Source organism: Parasteatoda tepidariorum, chromosome 1, assembly GCF_982258835.1.
Source record: "Parasteatoda tepidariorum strain Cologne lab strain chromosome 1, Ptep-v5.0, whole genome shotgun sequence".
NCBI lineage: Eukaryota > Metazoa > Arthropoda > Arachnida > Araneae > Theridiidae > Parasteatoda > Parasteatoda tepidariorum.
Window position 1 is genome coordinate 51,584,299 of NC_141755.1, and position 13,795 is coordinate 51,598,093.

Below are 13,795 nucleotides of genomic sequence, written 5' to 3' on the forward strand. Positions count from 1 at the left end.
TTTGCGAAGCCCGGATGTTATATGCATTTTATCACAATGCAACTTTTTGCAAATGTTACATTTTATTAATTTAAAAAGTTAAAATGAAAATGTAAGAGTTTCTCCTCAATTGTGCTGATTTTATTTGACATAAATTTAAGAAGAATAAAAATCGAAACATTTTTAATTCGTTGTTTATGAGTTGTAGGCTTTGCAACAGTTTAAAGTAGTAATGATATAAATTAAATTCTCTTGGTTTTAAGCTTATTCATAATATAATAATTTATCCGTAGTTTAAGCAAAATATTCGAAACCACATAAATAATGCATATATAATCAGACCAGGCTTTTTCTGATACTTAACTAAATTTATCGTAACTCAATCTTTTATTGTTTTAATGCTCTTTGCTGATTTATACTACTACTACTACTATTAATAATAATAAAGAAACCTCTTTCGGTTCTATACTTTGAAGTTATGCATGTATTTTTCAGAGAATAACAGTAATGTGTTGAAATAAATGTGTTTTTTTGTTGTTGATAAATTTCATATATATTCTTTAATGATGTCAGTATCCGACAATAAGTACAATAAATGAATGAGATAAACTATAGCAATCTCTTACTGCTACGCTCGACTTCGTACTTTAATTTAAAGTAGCTTAATGTGGCGTGTCACGCCGTTTTCGTACAACAGGATGTCGTGATTGTTATGATATATTGTTGTTTATTTATTTTACATGGCTATGACTTTTCTGTTGAAAATACTTTAGATATCAAGTTTAGTTGTTTTCTGATGATTAATTTCCTTGGCAAAATACATTTTTGTAAATAACCTTTAAAACAATACACTTGACAGAATAATAGCTGTTTTATACCCGGTTTAGTTTTTTATTTTGTCACCGGCGTTGAACAGTCAACCCAAATTGCGCCCATCGATGTTCAATTCCATAGCCTTGAAATTTTGAACCTAACTCGGAATGCAAGAGAACTTCATTTTTATCTTTCTGATAAAAACAGTATTTACAAGTTTTAACGTTTCGCTTCATTATTTCTAGTCTAGTTTTTTAGCTTCACGATTTTTTTGAAATATTAAGGATTACAGCGACATAATATTCTTTCAATTTGCTTTTTTTCTATAACCGTCGTTGAACAGCTGACCTAGTTTTGAGTTTACAACTACCGATGTTCAATTCAGTAGCCTTGTAATTTTGAACCCAATCCAGAAGACAAGGAGAATTTCTAGATCAAGTAGTAAGAGAAATTTTGCCTTTGAGGAGGACTTTTTAATGAAACTAACCCTCATTTGCGTTACATGGTGAAAAAAATCTGCCACAGTTAGCCTGACTGCTAAGGGACTCGAACTCCTGAACCGTCTACCACTGAGGATATTTTACGTCAGCATTGTGGTCGAAGAGAGCCAAGTGCAGAACTCGTATCAAGCAGCCATCGCTTTGAATTGAACCCGGGTCACCTTATTGTGAGGCGAGCGCTCTATCCCCTAATCACCACGGAACAGCTTGTCTGACTACAAAGGGACTCGAACCCCGTATCTGTCTACCACTGAGGATATTTTACGTCAGCATTGTGGTCGAAGAGAGCCAAGTGCAAAATTCGTATCGAGCAGCCATCTTTGGGATTTGACCTTATTGTGTTAGATTTTTTTCTTCAGTTTTTACAACGCTATTTGTGACGTGAACTTATTGCTCTCCATACGCTACGACGAATATTATTGATATTAAATAACAACTATACTTGGAAGCCGTGGGAAATATTTAAAAAAAAAAAAAAAAAAAAAAATTCTGACTATCTACCCCTGTCTCATGGAACAAATTAGGAATTCAAAATTTTTTTTGAACGTCACTATAATCTTAATAATACACATTACACGATATTAGTTTACACACTATAAAATACAATTAACATCTAATCTATTTAAAACTTTCCGAGTTAACGTCTCGAAATATTTTTACGATGGAGCATCATTACTTTCATAGATGTTGTTACACGTTAGTTTTGATAAATCCGTGCAGCTGAGTTCCATAAATAATTTAACAAAAAAATAATAATAAAATAGAACGAATAAATAAAATAAAGAAATAAAAATAGTGAAGGGGCATTATTTTTTAAAAACAATACATGTGTTTTATTTAAAATAAAATTTTCGTCTTTTCCCCCATAAAAATTGTAAAACCATAATATTTTTTAATGATTGTAGTTGTGGTAAAAACCTTTCTCTAGAGTATTCTTTTATGAAAATATAGATTAATATAAAAGTATTTAAGCAATAGTTCGGCTAATAAAATTTTTAAAATAAATTTGAGAGGAAAAGGAATATTTAAATTCTACTTACATTGACTTCTAGGATTAATAAATCTCTTAACTTGCAAATAAAATTTAAAATACAAATAAAAAGTTAATATTTTTTATTTAGTTATGTACAAAACTAAAAAAGAAAAGAAAAAATAGCTGAATAATAAAAATAATTGAGATTAAAGGCAAATAAATTTTGCAGTTTTGTGTTTTTTCCCCCTACTTTCACTGTCCACTTGGGATTTAAAAAAGCGTGGAATTAAAGGTTAGTTGTTAAAAATCTAATTTTTTAAGTTTTTTTTATTAGGCATTAAATTTTTTTTTGCGTGTGTGTTATATCTACAATTTTTAAATTAAAAATAAAAGGAATTGTGTATTTTATTTAACTATTTATTATCTTAAAATATTCAAGAGAAGTTTTAATTTTTTTCCCTTTTTTTATGAGAGAATCCCATATCAACGAGGTAACTTAATTGAAATTGTATTTAGGAAAAAAATTTAAAAAGAAGGATTTAATTTTGAAAAATACTGAATTTTCTTATATTACTCCCATAAAAATAAAATATCTTAAAAAAAAAAAAAAAAAAAAAGAAAAAAAAAAAGAAAAAGACAGGATAGATTATCACTTCAAATTAAAAAATTCTAAATATCTTATAGTTACATTTTCTTCTAGATATATGTATATAATTAGAAAAACATTTCTAATAATAAAACACAGAAAATGAATCCCTTTCTTTCTTTCGATTTTTAAAAAAAAAAGTTACAAATGCAATGAGGTATAAAAAATTTCTTTTCCTTTGATTTCCGATATTATCGGAAAATTATTTTTATTACTGTCATATGGGTTATTAGGTATATTGTTGGTTGGCTGTATTGAGACATTTAGCTGCATTTGAGAATTTCTAATATCAATTTCAATAAAAACAAATTATTTGAATAAAAACAATTAATATTTTATTTAATGTTAGGGCATATGTGTGAGGAGGAAAAAAACTTTTTGCCTTAAATACAGGAGATTAAAAAAGGAGAATTTTTGAAAGTAAAAAATATTTTCGTCACTAATTATGTAAACAATAATATATTTCAAAAGCTTTACTATTTTTTATCACTTATTCATTTATTTATTTTGTGGATATTTTTGTGAAATTAGCAAGGAGACTTCCAAAACTTTGCCTTGAGGCTTCCAAAATGAGTTTGCATTGTTTATTTAGTCCAGAATTGAGGTTACTTTTGAGTGAGTAATTTGGTTGAGACTTTGATAAATCATTAATTTGAAAAAAAGTAAATGGCCATGTTAAAAATAATTTTTATTTTTTCCTAAGGCAAAATTGGTTAATCATTTTAACTTAGGTTTTCAACTTAACCACTTATTTATGAGTAATTTGGTAAATTTTGAGTAATTACAAAAATAAAGTTTTAAAAAATAAGTATATAAATAAAATTTTTATTTTTACAGTATATTTGTACTTATATTTATGTGTATACAGATGTTATTTATTTATTTAACTCTGATATAGTAAATATTGTGCTCTTGAGTTAGTCATTTGTTTATAAATTTTTAGATTTATCTAACATCAGTTAGAGATAAATGTGTTTAACAATAACAAAATATATTTAATAAATATATTTAATAATGATAACAAAATATATTTAATATTGTTGTATAAAGAATGCAACAAAAATAAAAAAAATTGTTATAAACTCATGAGCAGCCAAAGAAACCTAATAGCATATGAATGAAGATGTGTTGGGTTTCGTTATAGCAGCGTGGCGAACAGCAAAACCTGTAGGCCATGTTCAGAGCCGGATTATACCTTTCGTAGGCCCTAGGCATAGCCGTTTTTGTGCCCTCCCCTCCTTCCCCCACTCCTCCCCTCTTTTCAAAATATATGCTAAAATTTTCTTGCATATTTTTTTTTACATTTTTATTAATATGGATTTTAATTTACAAATTTGTTTATCGAACTTTATCTGCAATACGGACATACTGCCGATATTGCAGTTGATATCGATAATACCATTATGATTAGTTCGATCGATAACTATGTAAACATAATATGTAAAATAATTTATTACTGAAAAATATTATATTTTTATTTGTATCTTCATAATTTTGTGCAAAATACACTTGTTGTTTTTAAAGCTAAATTATTTTTGTCAACAAATCTTTTTCTCCCAAGTTTTTCGTAGGCCCCTGAATTTCGTAGGCCCTAGGCACATGCCTAGTGTGCCTATAGGTTAATCCGGCCCTGGCCATGTTGCTATTAGCTGGATATCAACTAAAACTAGAGAACACTAAAATTATTTAATATAAGACACCTAAAAGATAATCCAAGTCATATCAAAACCTAATTCTTTCCAGATCTATGTACACAAATACCACGATGAGTTACAACACTGTTGTTCTAACTCAGTATATTTGCTGTTTTTGTACTTATTTATATTGTATTCTTTTTATCACATTTTATAGTACATTTACTCTTAATTTTCAGCAGCTTTTGCGCGTGTTTATTAAAGTTTAATGACTTTATTTACTTTTCGGTTTTTTTAAAAATAACTATTCTAAATACTAATTTATTATAGTGTATGTTATATATATAAATATATATATGTAGGAGGGATGAGTATGTGTGTTTTCTCATAATATCACGTACATTAACTGTGTACTTATATTATTTATTTATTTTTCAGAACTCATGGCTGCTACATTCTGCTGGCACAGAAATATCTCAGAAAGGTGATTGATTTTTGATACCTTGTTATTAACATGCATGAATTGATTTTGCTATTTTATTATTAACAGGCATTATTTAATTTTGATATATTATTAACATGCAGAATTGATTTTGATATTTTCTTATCCGGCATGATTTGTTTATATTTTTTTATATTAAAGAGTTGTGCAAATTTTTCAGATAAAACTGGACTTGTGTTATGGATAATGCTGAACAAAGTTCAAGACCCCCATCTAAGGGCATTTTTGACACTGCTAGCTTGCTAGGTAAGCATATATATCAGTGCTTAAAATTTTGTGCTATGTTTTAATTAATCGTTTAATTTGTAGTATTATTTCCTGATCAAATGTCTAAAAAAAATCAAACTTGTGATGAATATATAGTAATACTTCTTTAAATAAATTTTTAAATCAGTCTTCACGCTTTGTGTTGACGAAATCATTCCATATTTTTGTGAAGTTACTGTAAGTTCAGATTAAATTCTGATTAGAAAATTAATGTTTATATAGTTTAATACTATTTTAAAATTGTGTTAGAATAAAAATAACATGCGTGAGCGCATTTTTTGTTGTGTTTATATAAATGCTAGATCTTGCCTAATTCGAGTGTGAGGATTTCAAATCTTAAATTAGTTTTACTCCTAAAGCTATGGATTTTATTAAAATTATATTTTTAGTATGAGTTATAATTAGAAGTGTACTTAGCCACGACAAACTTCTAGCAGAGTGACCTAACTCCCTTAGAAGTTTGTCACGACATTTATTTGACCCCTTGTTATTTATAACATTTTTAAACTTGTACATTTCAACAAAAAATAGACTAAAAATGTCACTTAATAAAGTAATTGTAGCTTAGAAAGAAGCGAAAGACTCAGAAAGACACTAATTGTGGAAATCGATTGCAGATTTGAAATCAGCGACATAAAAATATCCACGATCTAGATCCATTAAAAAACCCTCATGCAAGAGAAGGGAGAAAATTTTTTTTTCTTCAGTGTTTACCTGTAAATATAATATTTTTCATTTGAGATTTAGTAGCTGTGATACACTAAGCTTATGAAAACTGATAAATCTAGAAAATATTTATTTATTATTAGAATTGACATATAAATATTATTAGAATTGATTGACTATAAATATTATTAGAATTGATTAAAAATTTATAAAACTATTATTTGTTTTTGCTTATTATTATTGTTTAATGATAAGCAAAATTTTACTTTATTTAGTTAGCAATTCTAAGAAATCTGACAATTTTTTTTTTAACGCTTTATTAAATTTTAAAGTTTGATGTTGGAAGTATATGTGAAAATATAAAGTTGCGGTAAATCTGAATTAAACATTCGTTTTAGACTTGGGAAGTGTAGGGATTAGCAAAACCTGTAATTAAGGGCTTATCCCTTCTTTTCTTTTTGATAACAGTGTTCTTGAGATCACATAGCCTTACAACATTATTAATGTTATTCTTATTATTAATGTAATGCTAATAATAATGTTCTAATTATGCTAATAATAATGTTCAACATTATTATTAGCACGGTCTTGTTAAAAATCGAAGCAACTCTTTCATCTTTTTGAAGCTAAGACTGTATTCACTATTTGAATTAAGTACATAACTGCATATAATTTTGCTTTTTTTTACATCATTTAATAAAGATACTAATTAAGAGTACAGTAATTTAAAATGATTTTAAAAATTTTATCGAACTTATAATGAACATTTAAAAAAATAGGGGGAGGTCTTGTGGACTTCCTTGCTTTTAAACTAGTATAGGGATGATTTGTATAATTACATTTTGTTAGATTAATTATATTCTTAATTAGGCTAACTTTTGGGTGCATGTAAAATTTCGAAGACACAATATAATTGAGATTTTTATACAATACAATCTAGAATGTTTGACTTATTCTAATGCATGAGTAAATTCCTAATTTGATTTTTTTAATGCCTGTAGTCTTTTTATGTGTACTTTGTGATCATGGATATCTTAACTACAAATTTTGGTCTTTAAATTTAATTGATTAATTTTCACTTATAAATGGAGTTAAAATAATTATATAATTTATTTTAATGATTGTGACATCTTAATTAGTATCTATGTAGTAGTTATCTATGTTTTGTGAATTTAAATTGATTAACTATATCCAAGCTAATGATATTCTTATGTGAGATATACACAAAACATGTGTTTTATATATTTTTTTATCCTGATGGCTTTCCTCTTAGATTAAAAAAATTTTTTTAGATTAATTGGGATTATTAATTGCCAACTCATTATGATAAGATTTTTATAATTATTCTCTTCAAAATTTTTCTACTTGATGTGAGAGACCCACTGACTTTAAGGTTACTTTTATGAATCAGTTTTATTTGATTATTTTTTAATGAAAATTGAGTTGCGTTTTCTACAAAAATAGGGCAATTAGAAATTTTAGTTAAACCACTATAACTTTTTTGTAGTTCATAGTAATTTTTGCACCTGTTTAAAATATTTGGATATATTATTAAAAATTCTAAAATAATTTGCAATTTTTCATGTCTATGTCAATGTTATTCTGTTTGTTAATTAATTATTACAGCTTCATTTATTTTACTTTTTTTTTATCCTTTTCACTTATTTTGCATTTTTTATTGAATAAAAACAATTGTTTCCCTTTTTTTTTGTTTATTTATTTGTTTTCTATTAAATGATGTGTTATAAAAATTTTAGCCTTGATCTATAACTGTTTCTATGTTTATTTTACATAATAACAATTTTTGTCATCGAGCTGTATTGAAATTCATTTTCAGCTCATTAATTCATTTGCAATTGATCTTTTTTTTATAATTGCTTTTCATATTACTATTGTGTTTTCAAAGTATTGAATTTTTTTGTTGCTATTAATTATTATTTGATGGTATAATTATGAACTTTCACATTAATATAGCAATTAAATTAGTTTTCTTTTAATTAATAATTTAATTATTTCATACTTATTAGTCACAATAGTTTTGCATGTAATTTTTTCGCTGATAAATTGTCATGATTTATTATGTTATTTATGTAAACAGTTTTTATGACTGTTGAATATTTACTCTTTTTTCCGTATTGTCTTTTTTGTTGTTTCTAATGTATTATGTTAAAACAAAAAATTGGAGACACATATTATTTATAAAAACTTCCAATGTTTTTTCTTTTTTTTTTTTTCTAAAAAAATGCTAACATTTTATTAGAAATTTGACACATGAAATAAGTTTTAATTTGTATTATTAAATTTAAATGTATTGCACAGTTTCAAAATTTTTGTTTTTATTGTAAGAAGATCTGTAAACATAAGTGTTTCTCTTTGTATGTGTATATATATATATAACAATTGCTTTATGTGATTTTTTTTCTTACGTAAATAAGTAAAACGAAAAATGGTAAATTATAGTTAAAGAATTAAATATAAAAAAAGCATTTATACAAAATTTTTTGAAAAGTGTAGAAAGTTTTTTTTTCTATTTATATTCTTATATTCAGTGTTTATTAAAAATCTTTATTTGTCATCTAGTTACAAGAAAAAATAGAATAAAATGTATTTCTTTTCATTAATCAACTGTTGACTCTTTTTTTTTTTTTCATTTTTGGAAGCTTACTTATAATTTTTCAGCATAAAAATATTTCCACTGTTTTATGCAATTTTTAATTTCACAAATACAGCAAAAATCAGAAAATAAATATTCATTTTTTTTTTAATTGTATTTATAATTTTCTTTGAATTAATGTGACTTTAAAGGGAGAGAGGAGAAAATAAGGATTGATATTTTGAAATTTTTCCTACAATTAATTCCATTTAATTGTAAGAAATTTGATTTAAGGTTACAAAGTTAGGAAATGCTGCATTTCTTTGCTCTTATCTAAAACTTGGGAAAATGCTGCAACGAACTTAAAAATATAAGCAATCATTAAATTTATGGTAATAATAAGCAGCCTTTAAGGTACATAGTAAAAAAGTGACATTTACAACTAGTTTACTTATGCAAATTCTGCTGTAGCATGGTAAATATTTTTTTAATCAAAATTAAAGTAAAAATTTGTTTAAAAAACAATTTCTTATTTTGAAATTTTTCTTTAACATATTCTTATTAGCAGTTTAGTAATATATTCTCTAAGCTGGTAAATATTTTTTTAAAAAAAATTAGACTTACTGTATAAATATATTCTGGCTTTTAATTGTAAGTAAGATACATATATCATATGGCGGGGAAGAAGCTTTTGACTATGTCAACCTTCATCAATAAAAAGGTACCTCCAGATTGAATCGAGTTAGCAAGTCTTATATGCTAGTGAATTGATGTTTAGTAATGGTAGTTACGCCACAATACTCCTCACTAGAATTTTATCAGGGATAGAATTTGATGAACGGTTATCATTTGTTACCGAATTCGTGGAAGGCCAGGAGAGCTGTATTAAGTTTACTGGATTCCGAGGACTTGTGGTGAGAGCTGTATTAAGTTCACCGAGTTTTAAGTATTTGTCATCAGAGTTGTATTAAGTTCACTGTTTTGTGCTTGTTCTTCTGTGTTGCTATTAAGAGTATCCCGTTGTGTGTAAATGAGACAGAGGCGCAACAGCTCGAGAAGGACGATGACACAGTCACAGATTACAAGCTCAACATGAATCATTCATCGAAGTGAGCATTATTTTCGTTGTAGGTGAGTTCATATCACGTTAGCCGCTCATCAATATAGGGAAAGAGCTTTCGACTATGTCAATCCTTCATCTACAAAAGGTACCTCAAGATTGAATTGAGTTAGCATATCTTATATACTAGTGAATTAATGTTTAATAATCGTAGTGGTAGTTACGCCACAATATGACTGATATGACTTATCTCATAAACTACATTGCATTGAGTTTTAAATTTCCCTGATTCTCGAGTAGAATATTGTTATCTATAATTTACATGCTTGTTTATTTTAAAATCTACAATAATGAACCTTTTTTTTTCTTGAAACTTTAATTTTTATAAAATTTAATATTTGACACAAAGCTTATTAAATAAAAAAGGAAAATTCTGTGAGGAATTTTCTCCTCTGTACACTTCTTCCTTATTAAAAAATGAATGGCGAAAGCAGTTTAGTATGCAGTAAAGTTACTTGATGGAATGGCAAGAAATTTCACATCAAAAGAACTTAAATGTTATATTTCGCCAATCAAATTCTGAGCAATTTCATTGAAACAAACCAACAAGTTTAAAGAGAAAGGAAACAAGATTTTTACTACTGGGCCATCTTAATTGGCTTAGTAAGTCCTAAATTTGCTGGAATGGACATGGTACTGCATTATAGTTCTTTGCTGAAACATTGATCTAACTTAGAGTGGGGTCTCAATATTGTATTCTATATATTCTAAAAATATATATCTTCTAAAAATTACTAATTAATCTTGAATTATTTTTCTAAATTTATGGTAATACATAAATTATATTTAATTGCTCGTTATGTTTAAAGAATATTTTAACTCTTAATTTATTAAAAAGGGAGTAGCATTTACTGTATTTTACACACTTACAAGAAATATTTTCTCTCTATGGCTCTGAGTTCTAGCATACTTAAAACTCTCCATCTTTCTCTAAGAAATAGAGAATTTAAGTTTCTGGGATTATTTTTTTTTTATGAGAGAAATAATAGTTCTTTTAAGTTACGATTTATACACTTTGCTTCTCTAAAGATTAACTAATATTCTATACCTTACTAATATTTCTTCTTTCCTTTCTGTCTTACCTTCCTCTCTTTCCAAAACCACAGCCCCTTCCTCTACTCTCTTCAGCTCTCAGCCACCCACTCCAGTTCAGTCTCCATTACCTCATCTAGCTCATTCTCCAAGTGCTTTCTCAGTTTTGGGAAGAAATGCTGTACTCATACCTCCACCTTCGTCAAGCTCTGGCAGTACCTCACCTTCAGCGAGCAGCAAAATTTGCTCCCCCATTATGCACCATTCTGCTTCTGATGCTCTTTCATCTTTGGCTTCATCTTCAGGTAGGGTTGTTGTTGCTTTTCACATTACAGTAGAGCACCGATTATTCGAATGCCAATTTACTGGATAGTCTAACTATCTGGATCATTCAAGGACCCTATATTTTCTCCCACCATCAATAAATAAATAAAAATTGCTTCTGTATTTTCAGAATATCTCAAAAGGGTAAAAAAATGGCTTCTGTTGTCCCTCGCTAACCTTAAAAAAAGAACCTCACAGTTGTTCCACCCAGTTTCAATGTGGACTGCAAGTAGTTTCTAATAAGGGTAAAAGTTTCTAATAAAATTGAAAGGAAATAAAAACTTTCAAACACACCATTTGTAATATGCTATAATAGGCACTACTACAATTGCCAATCCTTAACTTGAAAAAAGTGTGAAAAATTACCTAAAAAATATTCTCATAGCCGTTTTTAAATATGTCCAATTATCCGGATGATTAGGTGCTCTACTGTAATTAATTATGTTTAATACGAAATAGTATACACCATTTATCTAAAACTATCTGGACATCCACCTAATTCAGTGGATCTGCATCATGATGTGGGGTTGTTTTTCATAATTTGACTTTAGTTCCTGTGTGGTTGGAAATAATCACTCTGAGAAATATGTGGACATCCTAGACCAGTGGTTCTTAAATGGTGTTAATAACAAATATTAAAGTATAATGAAAAGGGTATGCATATATGAATAGTAATTGCATAATTCTTTTTCACCTTTATTTCAATAAAAACCTTATTTCAGTTTATTTACTTTACTTCTCATCCAATTAAGAACTAGACAAGTTGACGCTCCAGACCTGCGCATTCAACCGTATGACATAAAATACAATTTGATAAAATGATGTTATGAAATTTTTTTTATTCTTCATTCATTCACTAAACGTTTTCAAAATAATTAATAAAATTTTAATGTTTGAATATTTTCAAAAGGATTAATAGTTTTCTCCATAGCCTAAAAAATTGGGGTGCTGTTTTAAACTATGCTGCTCTTCCAACTCTATGGCAGGGAAGGCTAATTTCTTCTTCAATTCACTTACCTTGGTTTGATAAAATGAATGTTCAAAAGCTAGACTGTCTTTCTCAGAGCCTGAATCTATATTAAATAGAACGCCTTTAGGATGAGTTAGAATCCTGATTATGTTGCTAGCCTATTCGACCTTCCTCACAGCCAGCACTTACTTCAACTTTAGAATTATAAATTATTATTATAAATTTAATTATACATACGTTAATTATAAATATACTAATTTATTGATATGATTTATAAAATTGAGTAACTAAACTCATACTTTGTGTTGCAGGCCCTTGCAGTTGGTGGTCATCTCCTCCAATAGGCAGCAGCTCAGAATTTCCAGGATGTGGAGTGCCAATGTCAGATCCATTTGGAAGATCTAGTCTTTGTGGTCGTTCAACAGTACCACCTGCTCATCTCTCTGTTCAACAACCTCGAAGAAGTATGTTGCTGGTATTTTAAGTGTTCATTCACAGAATAATAAAATTTTGTCACATAGAAATAAGAGTGAAACTAATCGGTTAAAATATAATTATGAGAGACAGAAAATAAATGATTTATATAGCATTAAACTGTGACTGGCTAGTGATAGCCCAGTAGTCTTAAAATGTTTCATCTGTTGTAGTTTAATAACTTAACTTTTAGTTGAATAACCAGTATTGTGTATTCTGTTTCAAATTGAAATAATTATTTATATGTCCCTTACTTATTTTTTCATATCTTTATTTACTTTATAACTTTTGTTACTTTCACATATGTGTATAAAATTTGTGTCAAGCATTATTTTTTCACTGACATTTCTATGAGGATAATCAATTTTTTTAACTTTTTTATTTTATACTCTTTTACTGGTAAATTTAAATAGTGATTGTATAATAGTTCAGGAAAACTATGTGCAACAACTTAAAAAAAAGCATGATATTACATACAGGTTGACCAAAACTCAATTAAACAGCTGTTGCTTGAGCTTAGTCTAGCTGACTGCCTAATTGTGTCTGGCTCACCTTATATTATAGATTTTATTTCAATTTAAAGTATCACTATCTCGCTTATTCTCTAATTTCATCATTATTAATTCATGTCTTTGGTATATTTTAAAAATGAAAAATTAATTTTAATTGTTGTTTTGTTTACGTTGCACTAGAGCTTCACATTGTGCTATCGGAGGCGGTCTAGGAAATATCCCTGAGGATGATCCGAAGACATGCCATCACAATTTTGAACCTCTGCAGAGGGGATGGCTCCCTGCTTTGGTAGCCCAACGATCCTTGTGCGAAATCGAGCTCTTTACGGTAGAACAGTTTAACAAGGACCGATACCTCACGCCTTCAGACAATTTGTAGGTTGATCAAAGTGGTCACCTACCCGCACACTGAGCGCAGCCAGTGATGTTTGACTTTGGTGTTGTACTGAGAACCAAGTCTTAATGATCAGTCCTCTGTGGGACAAATTAGTTTTCATAAATTAGCACCCATTTAATGCATCATTACAAGTGGACAAATTTGCTTCAAAATTAGAGTTAATTATGTATGTCATTCAATGATTTCTTTATATTTATTCTTTATCAGCTTTTTGATTAATTTAGTATTAAATGGTGGTCGAGTAATTTTTTTTCAAAATCATAATGTAAACCTTTTTAGTTGTATATGCTATTACAAATCACTGGCTTTTCTCCAAATTTATAAAGAATAATTATTTATTTATTATATTCTATTTCTTCCTTATTCATTTACAATCTTACCAATATGTATTTA

The 13,795-nt window shown here is 27.8% G+C and overlaps 1 protein-coding gene across 36 annotated transcripts in view; it reads left to right on the forward strand.

The window, feature by feature from the left end:
- The window catches only part of LOC107452081 (bromodomain adjacent to zinc finger domain protein 2B), a 120,393-nt gene that overhangs the window by 59,453 nt on the left and 47,145 nt on the right, over positions 1-13,795 (forward strand). For 18 of the 36 annotated variants that reach the window (XM_016068383.5, XM_071179845.2, XM_071179842.2 and 15 more), the window contains exons 2-3: positions 4,984-5,029; positions 5,208-5,293. In XM_016068383.5, coding sequence (XP_015923869.3) covers positions 5,227-5,293 — 67 coding nt within the window. In that variant the 5' untranslated portion in view covers positions 4,984-5,029; positions 5,208-5,226. Of the gene's footprint in view, positions 1-4,983; positions 5,030-5,207; positions 5,294-10,799; positions 11,031-12,330; positions 12,484-13,795 lie in introns of all 36 variants that reach the window. The other 18 variants (XM_016068370.5, XM_016068376.4, XM_016068373.5 and 15 more) reach the window with 2 other exon arrangements.